Source organism: Nannobrachium achirus, assembly GCF_963921795.1.
Source record: "Nannobrachium achirus genome assembly, chromosome: 7".
Lineage (NCBI taxonomy): Eukaryota > Metazoa > Chordata > Actinopteri > Myctophiformes > Myctophidae > Nannobrachium > Nannobrachium achirus.
The window spans coordinates 30,587,447-30,608,066 of NC_137816.1; the positions used below are offsets into that span (position 1 = coordinate 30,587,447).

Below are 20,620 nucleotides of genomic sequence, written 5' to 3' on the forward strand. Positions count from 1 at the left end.
ACGTGGCACGTAACGAAGCGTTTCGAGCTTGTCGGTCTGCTATTTTGGGTGCTTTCGTTTGACGCCGTAGTATGATCAAGTTGGGGCGTTAACTTGCGAAAAAGCACAAAAAGCTAAAATATGGAGATAGGAGGTTTCTGCCTGACAGCAACGATATGCACTTCTACTTCTACTTTTTCTTCTCAGCTGCATGTGAGTTTTCAAGGCCCTTCATACACAACAGACCCACAAGAAGAAAAAAAAGGAGAAAAGAAAAGCACGCTTTTAATTAACAGGCTATTATAAGTTACTTTGGAAGAGGAAATGAGAAAGCCTCTCTCGCTCTGCTCTGCTCGCTCTCTCCGGCTCTGCTTTCTCCCTGGCGTGAACTCAGACAGGAACTCTCGGTAAGCCCCTCCTGGCTGGCTGGCTGGCTGGCGGCGATGAAAAATTAGCCTGGGGCTCTGGTCCCCACGTGCACCAGAGAGAGCTAATTGAACAAAACCAGCCTTGAGTAATGTGCTGTGCGCGGACATAGTCCTAATGATGGATGAGTGGTAACATCCTGCCAAAAATATTTGGTGGCCGATCTCAATGTATAGTCCTTCTTCAAATAAACCTCCAACGCATAAACACAAGGTAAAAAGCATGAAACAAACTCTATCTGGGGGAAAAAAGGGGAATCTATTCAATATTCCCAATGGTCCGTTAAAACCTGTTTAAACACTAAATTAGAAATAATGACCTAATTAAGAAATGTTTAATTTATTGTCTATAGACTGAAAAGAAATTTAGATTTTGTTTGTAATCTGCGGTATATTCCAATCCAAAGATAAAGCACATCATCATCTGTAAATGGTTTATTGATAACATATAGTCATGGTTCAAGGCATAAGGATAGCATAGTCTATACATAGTTTGGAGTATAGATTGGGGTATATAAGGATAATAGTCTGTACATGGTTTGGATAAAACATAATCTACAATACTGTACAGTATGTGGTTTGGGAGTCCACGCTTTCCATCATGGTATAAGTGAAAACGTATGTAGTTTGGGGAATATCATTTCGTTTAGGGTAGAAGGATATTATAGTCTATACATGGTTTGGTTTCCAAAAATTTAATAATGTATCGGCCTAAAAACGGGGCGTGGCCTAATGGCTCAATAGCACCCCCTAAAGCGTGAGTTTCCGTAAAATGCCGTGACCGTGGCGAAGCGTCAAACCTCCATGTTTCACTGCCAAACAGGAAGTGAAAATATCTACAGGGTCAAGTTTTTCCTTTTTCCCATGTAACTTTTGAGATATTGCTATACAGACTCCACCCCTTCTCTGATTGGTCGATATTCATAATTTCCTATCTTTTTCCATAACGTTTGACCCGCTTTTCGTAGCCACACTGTCATTGCCTCGCATGATTTTTCAAAATAAAAGATCCACATCAAGATAACATCTTTTAATGCGATCAGATAAGACTTTTCTTTTTGGATGTATGGGCTGTCAAGGCTAGAAAGTAGTTTTTTGCAACTCAGTAGGCGTTTCCGCATAACTTCCGGGTATGATGATGATGTCACGCGCATACCCTCTATATGGTTTAGGGCAGTGTTTCTCAAACTTTCAAATTTCAAGGTATCCCCTTAACTTTGACAGTGTACATTTGTCAGAGTTACAGACTTGAATGGGTCAATTAAAGGTGATACACCATGAAATTTCACTTTTCCTATTTTAAAACCTTTTTTTGGGGTCCCACTAGCACCTTCTATCCTCACAAAGTCCCATTTCTGACCGTTGTGTCTTTCTCTGGTTTTGAGAAGGCGAAGGTTAAAAGTATCCCACGGGTTCTCAAAACAGGCTATCCAGATTTGCTGCCGATTGTGACGTCATCATCGGCCGTTTTTGAAGAAATTTTTTTTTTTTCAAAAACATTTTTTTTTTCAAAAAAATCTTTTTTTCAAAACATTTTTTTTTTTTCAAAAAGATTTTTTGGGGGGGTGGCGCAGTTCAGGCCAAAGGTGGTAGTGCAGCTGAAATGCTCTGAGAGCCATTCAAAAATGAGAGAGGCTCTCTATTCAGGAGTGGTAATTTAGCCTCAAACCTTTTGAAAAACGTTTTTGGGACATAAACAATATGACATAAATACTTTTTAAATGCATGGTGTATCACCTTTAAGACCCGCCTAAAGGAACCAACAGAGTCCATGGAATCCACTTTGAGAACCACTGGTTTAGGGTACAAGCATAAGGTTTTAGGGTATTCCATCTCCACTCTCCCAGGTATGGCATGTATCCCTGGGCCCTTGCAGAGATGTACTGGTGTAAGAACAGGGTGATAGCGGGGTAGTGATGTCCCTGTTGTGAGGCCGTCACAGTCCTCCACATCATCAGCTGAGTCACTGCCCCCCCCCAAAAAAATCTACCCACTGGCAGATAAATGAGGTATTTTGCAGCCCGGTCCATGGGGGGTGGGGGGGGGTGTAACAGCTGTCCATGGGCCAGGGCAACAGCTGAGGCTAAGGGGAGGGGAGGGGGACATAACGTGGAGACAGCTGTCGCCACTACATTACCGCACAGGGCAACAACTGCTGGCTGAAACAACACGCTGGGCTTTCCCTCAGCTCTCTCTCTCTCTCTCTACTTCATTCTCCCCTGGCTTCTGTCAGCCTGTTTGACAAGCCACATTATTCCTCATTCATATCGCTAGGGTGTTTATACCCACTGCTGTCCTGTCTGTCTGTCTGCAAGTCCACAGTAGCATGTTATGAAGCCGGAGTATGCATCGCATGTTCCTCCTAGTATAATCATAATACCTGATTCTCATGTTTTAGGGGGGGAAAAATGGGTAATGATGGCACCCCAGCTTTAAAGCAAACTGAACATTTTGGATTTTTCTCTTTTTATTTTTCAATCTTTACTGTACCGAAACCGAACCGAAACCATGAGCCAAAAACCGAGGTACGAACCAAACCGTGGGCTGACTGAACCGCTGCACCCCTAACCCCCAACACTGATGTAAGACGAGACACTTTTTTGTCACAAAACCGCTGTGGTGATGAAGAGCATCGTTCTGTGACACTGTAACAATGTTCGCTTAAATCAGACGATGAAACTAGAAACACATGAAGCTACTCCCTCCCAAACAACTAGATCTGAGGTCTTATCGCCATACCTCCTCAGTCCCAGAATGCATCAGCAGTTGCTGTGCCGCAGAGTTGTTACAGCTATAACAAGGCTCTTTGACCGCCGTGGAATAACAAGGAGCTAGGGTTTCAGCGTGGAACACATCCAAGAGCTTCTGAAGCACGTTCAGATCAACGGTTCACGCAGAAAGAAAAATAATCCATGTGTCATACCAAGGACATGAGTTCAGCCTAGATGCTCTGCACTCAAACCCGTCTCGCCAGGTTAGAAGCCCTAAAGCCCACTTCCACCAAAATTCACATTTACCCGCAAATTCCTATTCTTGAAAATACACAGCGAAATAATTATCTGAGACAGCAACAATAATTATTTGCAAAGACATGGCCTAGTCGTTCGTAGACTAAGAATCCCTGAGCTTGGTAACCTCTGGTCTAAGGGGCTAAAATATTCCTAATGACAAAGCAGCGACCTGCACCACTATCTTTCTACTCTACAGCAGTGGTTCTCAACCTTTTCAGGCTGCGACCCCCAAAATATAATCATATTTTAACTGGGAACCCCCCCCCCCCCCACCCTGACGAACAGTAAGAGTTGAGGCATTACATTTTGTATAACACGGTTCTATTGTGAAAATAGCAGATCTACATGTAGATCGGCTATTTTTACAATTTCTGCCTCTAATATTTGACAATATGCCCAACGTTTAATTTGTAATTTTAGAGGTATTAAAAATACCTTAAATTGTCACTTTAGAAATGTGCAGATACCCTCTATGTTGGTTTGTTTACTGTTAAGAGAGAAAACAATTTTGCACATTAAGTCAATCATCTGGGGACCCCCCAAAATAATTTGGGGACCCCCCCACAGGTTGAGAACCACTGCTCTACAGATGTTTCAAAACACAGCGCACCACAGAGTTCAACATGATGTATTTGTCTAAGAAGGGGATGTGATCAAGGTGTCTGCTGTGCGGTGTGTTTCAGGTGGGGAGGGGGTGTGAAGACTGATGCTCTACCTGCCCTTCCTCCAGAAGGGGTGCCGGCGGCGGCAGTCATCAGCGTACCTGCTGAGGCAGCAGCAGCGCCTGCTGTGGCCGTCAGTGGCGAAGGAGAGCCCACGGGGGTCGACGGGTTGGACGGGAAACTACTGCTTGTGTGGTCAGGTGAATAAATCTGTTGCAGAGAGAGGGAGATATGGAGATGGAGAAGAGAGGAAGAGAGCGGGAGGGAGAGGAGGGAGAGCAGGAAAGAGAGATTCATCATTAAAGGCAGCAGAAGCAATCCTTTTTATATAATAGCATGGTATCATTTTCTGGCCAGCATAGACTAGTAGACCACATGCGGTACTGTACACAATGAGAATGCTGAGAGCGGTTTCCAGGTCTTAAAATAGTACACAATATTCATTATATATTGCTAATGTAATAATAATAAATATACAGTAATCCTAATAATCACATAATCATAACAATAAATATAGCTGCTCGCAGCAATATGGGGGCCAAGCAATGCAACACGCAAGATACTAGAAAAGCAATATGCAATACGCGCAATAAGTTGCCATCCCTATTCCTGGCCAGTCAGTTTAGCCCTAATCGAACCTGTGACCTTCCGTTGGCCATGCATCCTCTCTAGGCATTCCGCTAAAACAGCCCTTTAAGTTGTAAGCTGCACCTGTTTCATGAGGACATATGTCAAAAAGATTTAAGTAAATACTGTCAAAACGCCATTTCATGTCCTCTTTGAGAGGTGGACATGCATTGCCTGTAATTAATAAAGACATGATTTCAGTACGGCAATTTAAATGAAGCCTGGATAAGCCATAATTTGAACCAGGGACCTTCTGACTGACAGGTAGACACTCTACTTACTGGGCTATTGCAACCGCAGAATTGACATTGAGAGAAAGGAACACGTTCTCTTACTTTAATGCACAAAAGGGACTGGCGTGTACACACATCCCTACACCTGAAAGGTGATACCGAGGTCAATCAATTTTAGGATGTCATGTCAGTCACAAGAGCTGGGAAATGGGAGGATTACCTAAACTTCCACTGGGATTTCATTTGTTTAAACAAATGCTGGATTAAGGCCTGCAACACATCTCTGTGTAATAAGAGTATATTTTGTTCCATAATGGAACATGTCTCAGAGAGCCCAGGGTATTAGGGGTGGATTCCTACTAATTAGGAGAGAGAGAAAACAGCAGACCCACAGAGATTTCTCTTGCTGAGTTAATATCAAATTGAGCTCGCAGGAAACCATTTGACTTCTGTAGGGACGATAGAATGCACTCATTATCAATAATCTCCTTATTCAATCTTGATCTCCGGGCTTTAGCTTTTCAATCAACTGAGAGTCGAGCTAGATAGAGGCTTGGCTGCTGAATTTCAGAGGCTGCTCTCTAAAGGGAGGGGTGTAATGGCTATTCATTCCATTCCCATCACAACGTTTCTCTCTGTTTAGTATGCCATTGCCGTCTGATGGAAACCTTACTTTTCAGGGAAAACAAATATTAATAACCTGTGTTCCAGTGGATCCAATCTAGATATTAGTTGGTCACAACTCACAAGCTCTTGTAATTTAATACTTTAATACTTTTGATTGGTTAAATATGTATAAAACCCCACTGAGAGACTTGTATACTGTATATGACAGTGTCATATGACGAAGTATATATATGTCACCGCTAGATCGAGAAACAGTTAGATCGAGAACCGGAGCGCTCGTCGTGTGGCGCGGGGCGGAACAAGCAGTCGCTTTGATCCACAACAATGACAACGACAACGTAACGTTGGCAGGAATGATATCGCCTCACCCCACGGAGGTTAGGGTTAGGGTTAGGCATAGTTTTACTGAGGTTAAGGTTAGGGTTAGGGTTAGAGTTAGGCATGGTAAGCTAATGGCTAAACAAAGCTGAGCTAGGCTAGTAGATAAACAAAGAAAGAGGGGTCGCAAACGAGTGACGTCAGCGACTACACAAGTGACTGGCTGTTGTCGCCATCTCATGGTGATTACGCAGAATTACACAGGTGCGCTGATAAGAGACTATCAAAGTGAATTGATCCAGGTGGTGTTAGGGGTGTGTGGTGAATGTCAAAACGAGTGCTCTTACCTCGATCTAACTGAGTTACTCAATCTAACTGTAACATTAGCCCCATATAGAACCTCACCCGTCGCTGCATACTGTTGTGCTCCGAGATGAGGTCCTAAAAAGATGGCGTAGCGATCGCTGGGACTGCCGCAACAACGAGTTGTAAAAAACACTCAAAACAACATTTTATCCAAAAAGTAAAGGTAGTTCCGAGCTCCCAGACTGTGGTTTACCTAACCTCGGTAAATAAAACATCAACCACGGCGTTGGGAAAACGGTTTAAATGGCTTATTTAGTCTCATTAAATTCAGAAAAGCCCCCGGCGGCAGGTGCAAGTACTGCATCTTTCCCATTGTAGCAGATACAGTTTTACCAACGCCGTGGTTGATGTTTTATTTACCGAGGTTAGGTAAACCACAGTCTGTGAGCTCGGAACTACCTTTACTTTTTGGATAAAATGTCGTTTTGAGTGTTTTCCAAATCGTTGTTGCGGCAGTCCCAGCGATCGCTACGCCATCTTTTTAGGACCTCATCTCGGAGCACAACAGTATGCAGCGACGGGTGAGGTTCTATATGGGGCTAACTGTAACATATACATATACATACAGCGATAATGTGTAACATTAGATGCTCAATTCAGTTGGAATGCAAAGGGATTATCAGTGTGATCAAGTGAGTCTGAATAAGAGCCTTCAGATATTCCTTTGTTTTCCCGAAAGCGAGTCGTTTATAAAGCGTGACTTCTAACCCTTCCCTCCCCAGACAAAATGACTTGGCTATTGTTCTTGTGCTCTACGGAAACTTCATCTGAATTCAAAACCAAACGCACAGCTCCTTTTTTTACTGGAATAAGCGAAGCTCCGCCCCCTCATCGGCTACGCTCCCGCGGGCGGCGGGGGGCCAATAAGCACGGCCAATTTAAAAGGGGCGGAGAACAAAAGACCCCGCAAAGAGCGCCCCTGTGGAGGGGAGCCTCAGCAGTTAGAAACTCCCCTGTGAGCCCCCGCCCCCACCCCCGCCCCCACCCCGAACACAACCCAACCGTGTCCATTTCACTGCTGCTTTGTCATGCTAATAGAATTGAGTCTGGAAATACAAAAAGACTTAATTTGTGATTATCAAACCCCACCCCACCCCAATGAACGCACGCTTTTTCGATATTTGGCGTGTGCAAAAGCAACATGATCTATTTCCCAATGCAGTCTACTTTGATCTACTTTTATATTTTCATCATTATCTGAATGTTTAAACATGGATGTTTTCTGTAGGCCACTTTTTGACTTTGACTTAAACTCAGTGAATGCCACCCTTTATTCAAAATCTACAAAACTGGTGCCAGCCATTTTGCTTAATTTTGCCTTTTTATGGGGGCCAAAATCATATTTTGTACTTAAATTACATATATAAATCTATGCTTCTATCGAAAGCCACACTACCCCTCTTACAAAGGAAAACATGTATATTTATATATATATATCCTATCATTAGATTTGGGCTTCAATAGAACATGTGTAAGATGTCTTGATCATCATCATATGTGTGTGCTGTGATGGGCCCTGTGTGCAATCTGGAGTGCAATACCATTTGAAAACCACCAGAGGGTGGTCTCCTACTATCTGATCAACTAACAGAAGAAGGAAGAAGACGTCCATCTTTTTTTTGGTTTGGGCCTGTTGTTTACATTTTGGCCAGGCCTTTTAGCTAGCATGCTACAACACTTCGGAACCCTGGCGATCGCGATCAAGGATAGGTAGAGAAGAATGGATGGCACCGCTGGAATCCTGAGAATTTTCTGCGTTTTTTGAGTACTTATAGTTCGTCAGGGATGCACGGGAAAGTGTATAAACGAACGTTTTAGATAACATTTAAACGGCCGGAACCAATCTTCGGCTATACCGATTTTCCGCCGGACTGTGTTACACTGGTGCTACAGTCAAATCGGCCGTATCGCTCAGGTCACGGAGGCATATGGCCAACTTCTAGAGCGATTTTTTTGAAATTACAATTATGAAAAAATGATAAAACTTTTGATTAATTAAAAAGACGTAAAAGACGTTTATGGCACCGAGGTCCAAAGACGTATAAGACGTTTATGGCGTTCAGTGAGTTAACATTAAGACTTGCAGCAGATTCTACAAATGTCTTCTAAATCAATAGTTCTCACTTTAAAGATTTTTCAAAAATGTTCAAAAATAGCAGATGTACAAGCATGAACTGACGTGCTGTGAGCTTGTATATCTGCTTTTTGAATAGCCAACGCAAAAATCTAAAATGACACGGATTTTTGCCCGGGTTTTAATGGGTTAATTTTCTTTCTACAAAATGGCTAAAACAGCATATCTACAAGCTTGTCATGCGACACGCTGTGAGCTTGTTTATCATCTATGTTTTGCTATTCATCGTACAATGACTTCTACAGGGCTTATATGTGGCTTTCAGTCTGCCATATTACATTTCTTGAATGTCAGTTACTTACACATTTATGTAAGGTATGTGCCTTGTGTGTGCAGCAGTATGTAACAAGCATACAGTACTCTAAAATATGAAGGTCTATAATGGTTAGAAACCGGTTAAAAAGTAATGCAGGCAGGCGTGACAGAATGTAATACAAAGGCATCGTTTGGTTATGTAAAAAAGACAAAATGCAGTCCCAGAGACAAGTCTGCATTCCAGCCATTGCATGGAGAATTGTAAAGGGACTGAGTAGGAAAGATGAGCTCCTCTTTGCTATGTCTAAACAGAAAAGTACGTGTGGTTTGTACAATTTAACGATTTAGTGATTTGAAACACTTCCCTTTGTGTTATACAAAGGGCTGTTCCCCTTGCTTCAGTGCCAAAATCGTCCATCTTGTCTTTCTTTCCAACTTTTAAGTCATCCACATCAGTATCAAAGAGCATAACTGTTGATGGTTTGAACTAAAATGGTGCTTCGGCAAGTGGACTGCTTTCCAGTCAAGAACTCATCTTCATCAACATGGTTGTTTTACCACAAGAGGCATTTCAGCCGAAGAATAATAGTGGCAGATTGAAAGCGGTCGTCTTACTCATTGATACTATACTGTGTGCTAGTTCCACTTCCAGGGTAGGAAAAACAACTTGCGCTTCCAGATAAAACAAAGTGCTGAGAATAACCCGCCGAGAACTGCTGAATCGAGACTTAAAAAAAAAAGAAGAAAAAAAAAGAAAAGAAAAGAACACTATCCTGTAGGTCACTGTTTCCCAAACAGTGGGTCGAGACCCATGCTTGGGTCACAGACCAATTTTTATGGGTCGCGAGTAAATATTGTTTCTATTTTTTCGTGTCCTACATTACTATATATTATTTAAAAAAGTTCACACTCTTGTAGATGGTCTATTTTTGGCTAATGTTCCTCTCAGAATATCGACGCTGGGGTTCAAGTGGGAGATGCATAACAACATGTCATAAGATACCGACGGCTTGATTATCCAAACTATAGGGTGTAATCCATAGGATTTAAGAGTATTTTTGATGTACAATTCCCTTCCTTTGAACACTCTTAGTTTAAGCCTACATTTATCCAGGCTTAGACCCCAAAACAACCGCAAATAATATCCTCTGGGTTTTTTTCTTTAATCAGCATTCAGTATAGCACTTAATTCCCAACATGGCCATTGAGGTCACCTTCTTTAGAGAGAGAGAAGCAAGCCATTATTCTAATGCACTCTGGAATCAAAATACATTTTAGCCCACTATCGCATATACTCTAAGGTAGGACATGGGTTTCACGCCCTAAAAGGGATCAACCTAGAGTGGGGTAGGGAGATTTCTGTATACTTAATTAATGCTGATTCTAAAATAGAGAATGCAATTTTAGATAGTGAATGGATTTTCCCACATTATATGTAAAATAGTACCATAGTAGATTCAAACTACATTTTTAATAGACTTCCCTTCAGCAGTGGGCTGTTAGGCTATGACAAAATTCCCAATTGAACATGCAGCATATAATGTACTTACCGAGGCTAAAGCCTTTCCCAGTGCATCTCCAGTCTGTGAACTTCCAGTGGCATTCCCCCGACCTGCAGCAACTAAGGAGACAAAAACACAAATAAATAGCAAACTCTGACAAATGACGAGAGGAAATAAGAGCACAAAAGTAGCTGCCTGGCCTGCTGGCATTAAAGATGAGATGTTTATTGGATTAATTCTGAGCAGGTACAGTAGCAAACATTGAACCACTTGTCATCATGTGCAACTGGTTAGAAGAGAACATAACGCCAACATTTGGCGGACAATCTACGTTCTCTCACAACCTGTCATACCGTTACACACAAAGAGACTAGGGCACTAATATACAAAAAATCACACCCGTGTGAACTGAGCGGTGGTCGTGGGGGGGGGGGGGGGGGGAGGGGTGCCTGTGTGTGTGGGGTGGGTGTGTGTGTGTGTGTGTGTGTGTGTGTGTGTGTGTGTGTGTCTGGCCTGGCCTGAACAACAGCGCCCCTCCCTTAACATGTGTGGTGAAAAAAGGTACTTCAGGCTACATACAGACACGCACACACGCACGCATACACACACAGCCACGTATAGGAGACGGTGTAACCACCGCTCAAAAAATAAAAACTGTTAGATATGGAGATTTCTGCCCGACAAGGTTTAAGTGGTTAATTGACACATTCTGTGCAGGCGGCAAACTTTTAACACACAGCAAGGGTCTTCAACAGGGGGTCCGGGACCCCTAGGGGGTCCTCAGAGTTACTACAGGGGGTCTTCCAAATCTTTGAGTGATATATATATATCTTTTTGTTTTTATATCAACCAACGCTTGAACGCTAGTGTCCATATTCTGAGACTTTTAGAGCTTTGGTGTATTGGGAAAAAGAGCAGACTAAGTATAGAGTGAAAGGTCAAGTTAAGTACTGATGGTTCAAGTGGTTAAATATCTGAAAACACAAATTGACATGAATCCAACATACACTGATAATTGTCATGTCAAACAATGAAACTATATAGAATCTATGAACAGGTTGTGGGGGTCCCTGCTACATCTATTTCTCAACTAAGCGGTCCTTGGCCTGAAAACGTTGAAGACCCCTGACATACAGTACTGTTACAACATACCCATGACCCCATCCGTGGCGTTGACAGACGGAGTGTGCGTGGTGGCGACGAACGGTGAGCCGCTGGCGTTGCTCCGATGGAAGCTGGACATGGGAGGAAGACTGGCATTGATGTCTGGAGAGACCGAGTGTGGAGGATAGTTCTGAAAGAAACGTTGAAAGTTCCTTTATTTCAGGTGTGTGTATGAGTGTCTGACAAAAATCCAAGCGCCTTGACATGCATGAGGTCATGCAATCGCTCCTCTGTGTATCAGTGTGTGTGTTAGCAGGTAATCTGCCATACTACTAGGTATCAGTGTGTGTGTTAGCAGGTCATCTGGCCTACTACTAGGTATGTGTCTGTTAGCAGGTAATCTGGCCTACTACTAGGTATGTGTCTGTTAGCAGGTAATCTGGCATACTACTGGGCCAATAAAGCATGGTATTTCTTGTGCATACTGACAGCAGGCCAAAGCAATCATCCTTCTAGGGCTAGGCTATGGAATGAGCATCCCTGCCAGTCTGTCCAATCAAAATGCTGTACCGGAAGTAGCCAATTGCAGCAAGGTACGAGCCGATATCAGATTAACACAAAAATCTATATTTACAAATGTGATAACAAATTACAACAGTCATTCAGTATTTTCAGCGTGCCAACGTTTGGCAAAGCTCAGACCAAAGCTAACATAGACACTGCATCATCTTGACATCACACGTTGACGTCTTATTTATGAAATTAAGATGTTTTGGTTGAGGTGATCGGGAGATCCCGGAGGAAGACAGGATATCGTCTCTGTCGGGTGGTAACCTCATTATGTCCCAAACTGTAAAGGCACATGCATACTCCAGTGTGGAGTGAGCAGCTATCACCACAGTGTAGTTTTCAAGTCAGAAAACTACAACATTATGTCATTAGCCGGGGTGAAGAGGCTTCAGCGCAAACCCCGACACATCTCCTCTGCTTTTACTTTCCGATATCAACTAAAAAGGTGAAGAGCTATCACCTCACCTGGAGTATGCATGAGCCTTAAGTAGCAGATCGACAAGCTCGGAACTCGTCACTTCGCGCTTCGAGCTTGCAGATATATGACTTTTGATGATCGGAGATTTTCTAGTTTTTTTGATTCTTCACAAAATTACAAATATTAGACCATTTTTATCTTGAAAATATGGGAGACCCTTCCGTTTTCCCAGACTGTGATGAAGCAGAGGAGTAGAAGAGAGACAAAGAGAGGGCATTGGACTGGCAGAATAAACTACAGTAGCTCCTTGTGATATCCTGGTCATATTCGATAAATTGGCCAATGTTTGACATTTTTTTTGTCAAAAGCTTGTTTTGACTTTTGACGTAGTAATGGTAATATAGTATTTTTGGAGGGTGAACTACTCCTTTGAGATCAGAAATATTACTTTTTCTCTTGCGTACAGGTATGTTGCTTACCAGTCGGTCGTGTGAGTGCAGGTTGCTGTAGTTTCCTGACTGTGGCATGTGAGATGAAGACCCTCCCAGCATTCCACCGTAGCCGGGCTGGCTGATCCCATTGGACGAGTTCCATGGGTCAGAGGAATTGTGGGTCCCATCTAATGAACGATAAACACATCAGTTCATCACATGAATAACGTCTAATAATGTCGGCTGGACACCTCATATTTCCAAAACCGTTACTTTTCAGGATTCAAACTCAAAAGTAGCAGATGCAAAAGCTCGAAATGTGTTGCTTCACGGCGTGTTTCGAGCTTGCAGATCTGCTACTTTTGATGCTTTTGTGTGACGCTGTGTTATGATCAAGCAGGGTGATAATTTACAAAAAAAAAAAAAAAACCTAAACACAAAAAGTTTAACCCATTTAGACTGGGTACGCATTATTGCATATTATAATATTTTATGCTTTAACTTTTGAGAAATTGCAGATATACAAGCTCACAGCAAGCTTGTAGATCTGCAATTTGTTTTTAATCGTGACCCGATTTTGACCCGATTCTATAAATGTCTTCTAAAGTTTTTTTTTTTTTTTTTTAAACCTTTGTTTCTGTCAGTGGTTCTCAAAATGTTTCATGACATGGACCCCCATCTCAAAATATTGTATCAGGGACCACCCAGAAGCAAATATTTGAGTTACAAATGTTCGCTTTAAAAATATATATATTCAAAGACACGATTTTTCAAGAAATAGCAGATCTACAAGCTCGCAGCGCGGCACTCGGTACCGCATTGTGAGCTTGTAGATCTGCTAGTTTCAATGGTTAAAGCATTCAATAATTCTAGGCCTAAATGGATTTTAAATATGGAGATATTTTAGGTTTCTGCTCGGCAGCGACGAAATCACAAACTCAAGATTTTGGTTCTAAAAGAGAACTGGAGCAAACGCTGTTCCTTCAAAAGGTTTTCCTTGGGTAGAAGTTGATCCAGCTGCATGCTCTGGTGACAGTTTGTTTAGTTTGAAAATCATATCCAAACAAGGCTGACTGAATGTGGTTATAATGCACGACCAGCAATATCATATCATATGGGCAAGATGATAGACACGAGGTTGTGTTAAATGCCAAAATTGATTATTGTTTTGGGAAAAACCAAAAGACGTTGGAAATACTGCATCATAGCATCCAGATGATTTTGTTTGATGGTTTGATGTCATTTCCAGAGTAATACCCACATGTGACTGCATTGATGTGTCATAGGGTTGTAAAGCTGCTTGGATGTAAAACAGAGGGTACGCAGTGGGTTTCAAAGACTGGAGCGAGACCCAAATGTTATGATGAGGAAATGTGTAAATGAGCCCTGCCAAGGCTTTAAGTTATTTGAAAAAGTAATTAATCATATGCTTTAAAGGGCCCGTTTTTCAAAACGTCAGAAAATCATGAATGGAAAATGAAAAGTCACACATTGTTCACTGTATTAACAAATGCTTTCATTTTTTGAATTGCCCAAGCGTAGAGTGCCAGGATTTCCGCCCATCCACTGCGCTTTTATTTTGAAGAGCCGGCCGGAAACCACCGTCCAATTTGTGTAATTTCACTAACCGGGATTTTTCCTTCAGATGGTATAGTTTTAGCATGCAGGAGCTAACGCTAACCGCAGCCGACCATTTCGAGTCCATAGTGCCGCGAAAAAAAGCGATTCTGGGCATTTTTTTTAGATAAAGCAGCTTTTTTGCAGAATGGGACGCTATGGAGGATTTTCGCTCCTCGATGACGTCATCGCCCATTGGAAACAGATCGGTGAGTCTATTTGTACCAGCGGCTCCCTATGGCGGCGCGGTTATGTTATATAATATAAAACGCTATATGGTAGAAATCCCGAACTTCTTCGGGATCAGCACACCACAGACCGGTTCTGAAACCCAGAAGAAGTTCGGGATTGTCACTTAAAATGTTAATACAACATCAATACAATACTAAAGTATACTCAAAAAGTCACACTGGGAAGTGGGAACAACTCAAACCAGAGCCGACTAGGGGTGTCTTCTAAAAATCGACGAATCGACGCGTCGTTTTAAGCCCCGGGAATCGACGCCAATTGTTTGAGTCGAAGCGAAAATATATATTTTTTTATATCACCAGTTAGCCTACTACTGCCAGTACTGCGGTGCACTGTTGGACTGGTGTGGTGTCATGTACTTCCAATGAGAAGTAGCAATTGGCGAACAGTTATTTATTGTCTCGCACCAGCGTCGGGTTGAAAGTGAGACGGAACGGCCAGAACGGTTCAGACCGCCGCTTCGTTAAAACATTCAGAGCCGGGACAGTGTTCCGTTAAGAGGAGGAAGCACGCTGTCAAAATCCCATATTAAATAACCTGCCACAGCACAAACGCGCGTCCACGAAGTAGTAAACAATCTTCTAAAGTCAAATTAACATACACAAGTGTAGGCTACAAGTTACATTTTCTAATTAAAGTGCTTCTGATTCTGAATTGTTCCAGTGTTGTAATCCATGATGAATGATTGTGTTTCGCTGTGTTTGCGTCCATGACATGTCCACACTGAGGGCTCTAGCTGGGAGCTGTGCCTCCACCTTTTTATGATCTGTTTCTGAAATGAATCCGTTCTCGACACTGACTCATTACTCTGTCAGTGCTCTGTGTCCCGCGACTGCGGACTGGATCCCATCGTTCATTTAAAAGAGCCGTTCAAGAGAGCGGAATCGTTCGCGAATGTCTCATCTCTACTGCACGCTGCAGAGAGACGGGGCAGAGTTGAAACAGCGGAGATGTTTTATTTGTTTTAACGGTGTGTTATAACTCTATGGTTGTACACTGCTATGCAGATAACATTTGTGCTCGCGCACCGATATCACCGAAAACACTGTGTATTCAATTCATCTCTTAATGTATTATTCTATTATGTTGACGTGGTTTAAAGCAACACTTTTTTTTTTTTTTTTTTTTTACACAAAGTAGACTATAAAACGATTCGTCGACGCGTCGGATTAACCCCCGCGACTCGAATCGACTTCATAAATCCTGTGTCGAAGACAGCCCTAGAGCCGACCAAGTAAAATAAGAAAAGTGTGTTGTTTGTGTGTGGATTTCTGTTAGTGTTCATGTTTAAATCCCCGATAAAGTAAACCAGAGCACACCGTGTTGGTCTCAACAACACAGACCTACATCTGATAACCTCCCCCCCATCCCTCCACCTCCCCCCCCACCCTACGCTCCTATCTTGAGGTCGTGGAAGGAAGGAATACTTCTGTGGCTTTTGGGGACTGAAACATGAGTCTTGTGTGTCCTGCCACACGCACACAGCTGAGATAACACAAGGCCTCTGCTATTCTTTTATGACCTGGAAGTCAGACTGTACACAAAGAAATAATACCGCCTACATATAAATATATATATGTAACCCAGTTTGCACAGAGGAGAAACAATTCAATCTGTCTGGCCACATCAGGAAAAACTAGGCTACCAAGTCATTTAATATGGTTACAAAGCTCTACAGAATACAGTTACTCCTCCCCAAAAAGCATGTCATTACGGTCCTGTGTGTACAGTACAATAAGGGTGGACAAACACTTTTTAAGCATCACATAAAGACATCTCAATTTGTGATAGCCAGGGTGAATGCTTTACAACAGGAGTCTTCAACAGGGGGTCTGGGACCCCTAGGGGGTCCTCAGAGTTACTGCAGGGGGTCCTCCAAATCTTTGTGTGATAGAAACCTTTTTTCAAATTTTCTATATTAACCACTTGAACCCATTGTGTCCATATTCTGAGAACTTTATCCAGAAATAGCATATCTACAAGCTTGTAGATCGGCTATTTTCGGCAAAGAGCTTTGGTGAATTGGTGTAGAGGGAAAAAAGAGCAGACTAATTATAGAGTGAAAGGTCAAGTTTATTAAGTATTGATGGTTCAAGTGGTTAAATATCTGAAAACACAAATTGACATGAATTCAAAATACATTGATGATTGTGCTGTCAAACAATGAAAAAAAAAAAAAAAATCTAAGAAAATGTTGTGGGGGTCCCTGCTTCATCTCTCTCTCAACTAAGGGGTCCTTGGCCTGAAAATGTTGACGACCCCTGCTTTACAATTTAATGACTACATCAGTGGTTCTCAAACTTGTTCATGTCAAGGACCCCCAAAATGATTTGACATTTAAAGAGGAATTGTATGTGTCAAAAGTAGCAGATCTACAAGACCTATCCGCGTTTTGAGCTTGCAGATCTGCTACTTTGCTTTTGTGTGACACGGTAGTATGATCAAGTAGGGGCATTAATTTACTAAATATACAGTAAACTACCCAGGATGCATCTAAAACAATCAGACGGGACAGGCAGATGTGTGCGTCCAAAAAATAAATATATTGTTGTTGTAGGGTGGAAACCTCGTATCTCCAAGTTTCAAATGTGTACGTTCTTTCGCAAATTAAAGCCCCGCTTCATCATACAAGGCTGAAAACAGCCGATTTACAAGCACACAACGGCTCGCACCTTCACTAGTTTAAATCTTTTTTTAAATGACAAATGCAAAAACTAACGGTTTTGGACGTACAAGGTTTCCACCCGACAACGACGATATACTACCTAGGATGCATCTAAAACAATCAATCAGGCAGATGTGTGCGTCCCAAAAAAAAAACTAAATTACTCACCGAAAAAAGTGCTTGCAAACATACTGCTGGAGGGTTTGGGCGACGAGTACGAGGGCGAGTCTCTGTTGAAGTCTTCCGAGTTTGGAGACGGCGCGTACACCTGCCGCCAGAGAAGAGAAGAAACGTTATTAGCGAGGAGGAGGCAACATCTGGAACCGCTGGGCCCATCCGTCAGGCTGCAGAGCTGTCACTATATCCATACAGCACAACGCCATCTTATCAAGAGCTGTTCATGGACTCTATAGAAGCTGATGCCATGTTTCTTTTTTTACACATTAAGACCTGCGGACGATTCTACAAATGCCTTCTACAGCAGTGGTTCTCAACCTTTTCAGGCCGTGACCCCCAAAATAATCATATTTTAACTGGGAACCCCCCCCCACCCTACAAGCACTAAGAGTTGAGGCATTACATTTTGTATAACACGGTTCTATTGTGAAAATAGCCGATCTACATGCTCACAATGCCTCGCAATGCGAGGCGTTATTTTTGGATTTCTGCCTCTAATATTTGACAATTTGACTAATGTTTCATTTGTCATTTTAGAAGCATTAAAAAGTTTTCACTTTAGAAATGTGCAGATACCCTCTATACACTTAAACTTGATGTTGGTTTGTTTAGTGTTGAGAGAGAAAACAATGCTGCACGTTAAGTTAATCATCTGGGGACCCCCCAAAATAATTTGGGACCCGACCCACAGGTTGAGAACCACTGTTCTAAAGCAGTGGTTCTCAAACCTTCTCGTGCCAAGGACCCCCAAATATATACACACATATATATATATATATATATATAGAGAGAGAGAGAGAGAGAGAGAGAGAGAGAGAGATTTTTGAGAAATGTAAGAAAATAGCAGACCAGATGAGCTTGTACATCTGCTATTTATTTTTGAACCGCTGATGCTAAAATCCAAAATGACGCAGATGCTTCCCCGGTTTTGACAAGTTAAAGATGTAAAATGTTTCATAAATAGAGGCAAAAGCCGATCTACTGTTATTTGTCGTATGATGGAAGTATACAGGTCTTAATGGGCCACATCCACACACCAAGCACTATAACTACAGGATATTGTTTTAAAAACCGTTGAAGCGAATGACAGTACACATCATTTAACCATAATGACACCATCCGTGTGGAATGGATGCTCCCACAATTATGCTTATTATAGTTATAGCTATTGTGCTTGGTGAGGACGGCAGTTAAATGGTTAATCAGCGTTGGCATGGTCTCAACCCACGGAGAAGCAGCAGCACAGACTCTCAACACATTTGTGACATCCCAGTTAAATTATGCAGACTTATGCAGTACTGGGGGCATAGAAATACATGTGGCCTCCCATAAGTATCTATCCATGCATAAGCAAAAAAAATAAAATCACAAACACAACCGCACGTGTGTGCGCACGTGCATGTGCGCACGCACATGCACGCACGCGCACGCACGCACATGCACGCACGCGCACGCACACACACTTTAATGACTCTGGAAAACCCAGCGAGTCTCTCAAACTGAAGCAGGGTTCATTTGCCAGGCTCATGCAGAGAGGAGTGGATTATCAGGAGTATTTACGTTTCAGATCAACTCGGCATCTAATGGAGGCATAATGACGGCCTGCTCGCTCACACACTTTTTACCATAAACGCTAGGCAAAATAAATTACTGCACAAGCGCTAGAGATCAAATGCGACGAGGTTTAGGAAAACATTTTTTTTCCCCTTTATTTTTCTACCTGCGAAAGCTGTGGTGGTGGGTGAGGGAAAAGGAGCGAAAAGCACAGAAACCACGCTGTTGTGTAGCTCTGTGTGTGTGTGTGTGTGTGTGTGTGTGTGTGTGTGTGTGTGTGTGTGTGTGTGTGTGTGTGTGTGTGTGTGTGCCAATCTAGATGGGAGGATCAAAGACACTGGAGGCCAAACACCAGTGATGTGGTCTCTCTGACTTCATCCAGTCCAGATGGAGCGAGCGAGTGTGGGTGGGAGGGAGGGGGAGAGAGAGAGAGAGAGAGAGCACCAGGCCTGTATGTTGTCATGTAGCACAAATCACAAGCAGACCTGCTGTCCAGATCTCACCTGCCCGCTTCCACCTGTCTGTCTGTCTGTCTGTCTGTCTGTCTGTCTGTCTGTCTGTCTGTCTGCCTGCCTGTCTGTATGTCCCCTTGCTGTGTTCATGCACTCGCCACATACATTCCTCTTTGAACTTATTAAGACCTCTTGGTGATTCTACAAAATGCAAGTAGTTTTTTTGTTTTTAGATAAAAAATGTATATATATTTCTAAGATAGCAGATGTACAATCTCACAGCACGGCAAAGTGCTTTTTTGGCTTTTTGAATAGCCAACGCTAAAATCAAAAATTACACAGATGCTTTCCCAGTTGTTATGGGTTAATTACCTAACTGACACGCATGCATGTCGCACGTGCATGCACGCACGCATGCACGCACACACTCACGCACGCACGCACGCACGCACGCACGCACGCACGCACGCACGCACAGATGTTAGCGTTGGATCCTAAGGCCCCTAGATGTGATGATGATGATGATGATGATGGCGACGGGGGTTACAGAGGTTGTTTACTTGGGGGGGGCAAGTTGTTTTTCTTCACCACCCAATTCATGACATAGTGCTGACAGGAAATGTGCAGTGCAACCAAAATACATGAAGTATAATTCAATCACTCAAACACACGCACGCACGCACACACACACACACGCACGCACACACACACACACACACACACACACACACACACACACACACACACACACACACACACACACACACACACACACACACACACACACACACACACACACACACACACACGCACACTGCACAAGCAAGCACACACATGCGAGCACACGTGTGCTTAATATCTATCTAGAATTCCAGTCAGCTAAGCCTGACATTCAGGGCAGGCGGGTCTTGCTGAGTGAGCAGTACTGTAGCAACGTTGTTGTCTGGATGTGTAATCAAAGCAACCCCCCCCCCCCCCCCCCCCCCCTCTCTCTCTCTCTCTTCTGCCTCACACATGTGACCTGGGCTGGCAGGACTTCTGTGGTGATCCCAGGTTAGCCTCCCAGTCCGCCTGAGCCTCAATGGGCAGCATATGGCAGCATATCACGCTAATTGTCCTTTTTTTCTCCTTTTTTTTGTACCCAGGGCTAACCAGTCAAAGCATTAATAAACCAAACCCCCAAACACTGGGTGGGTGGGTGGGTGGGTGTGTGCCCCCCCCACCCCCATCCCATTCCCCATTCC

At 42.9% G+C, this 20,620-nt stretch overlaps 1 protein-coding gene across 1 annotated transcript in view; it reads right to left on the reverse strand.

The window, feature by feature from the left end:
• The window catches only part of tcf12 (transcription factor 12), a gene marked incomplete at its 5' end in the record, with an annotated part of 167,199 nt that overhangs the window by 22,524 nt on the left and 124,055 nt on the right, over positions 1–20,620 (reverse strand). Inside the window, 5 exons of the mRNA XM_080730519.1 lie at positions 4,131–4,287; positions 10,188–10,258; positions 11,292–11,433; positions 12,711–12,850; positions 17,362–17,461. Of these exons, the coding sequence (XP_080586645.1) occupies positions 4,131–4,287; positions 10,188–10,258; positions 11,292–11,433; positions 12,711–12,850; positions 17,362–17,461 (610 nt within the window). The remainder of the gene's footprint in view (positions 1–4,130; positions 4,288–10,187; positions 10,259–11,291; positions 11,434–12,710; positions 12,851–17,361; positions 17,462–20,620) is intronic.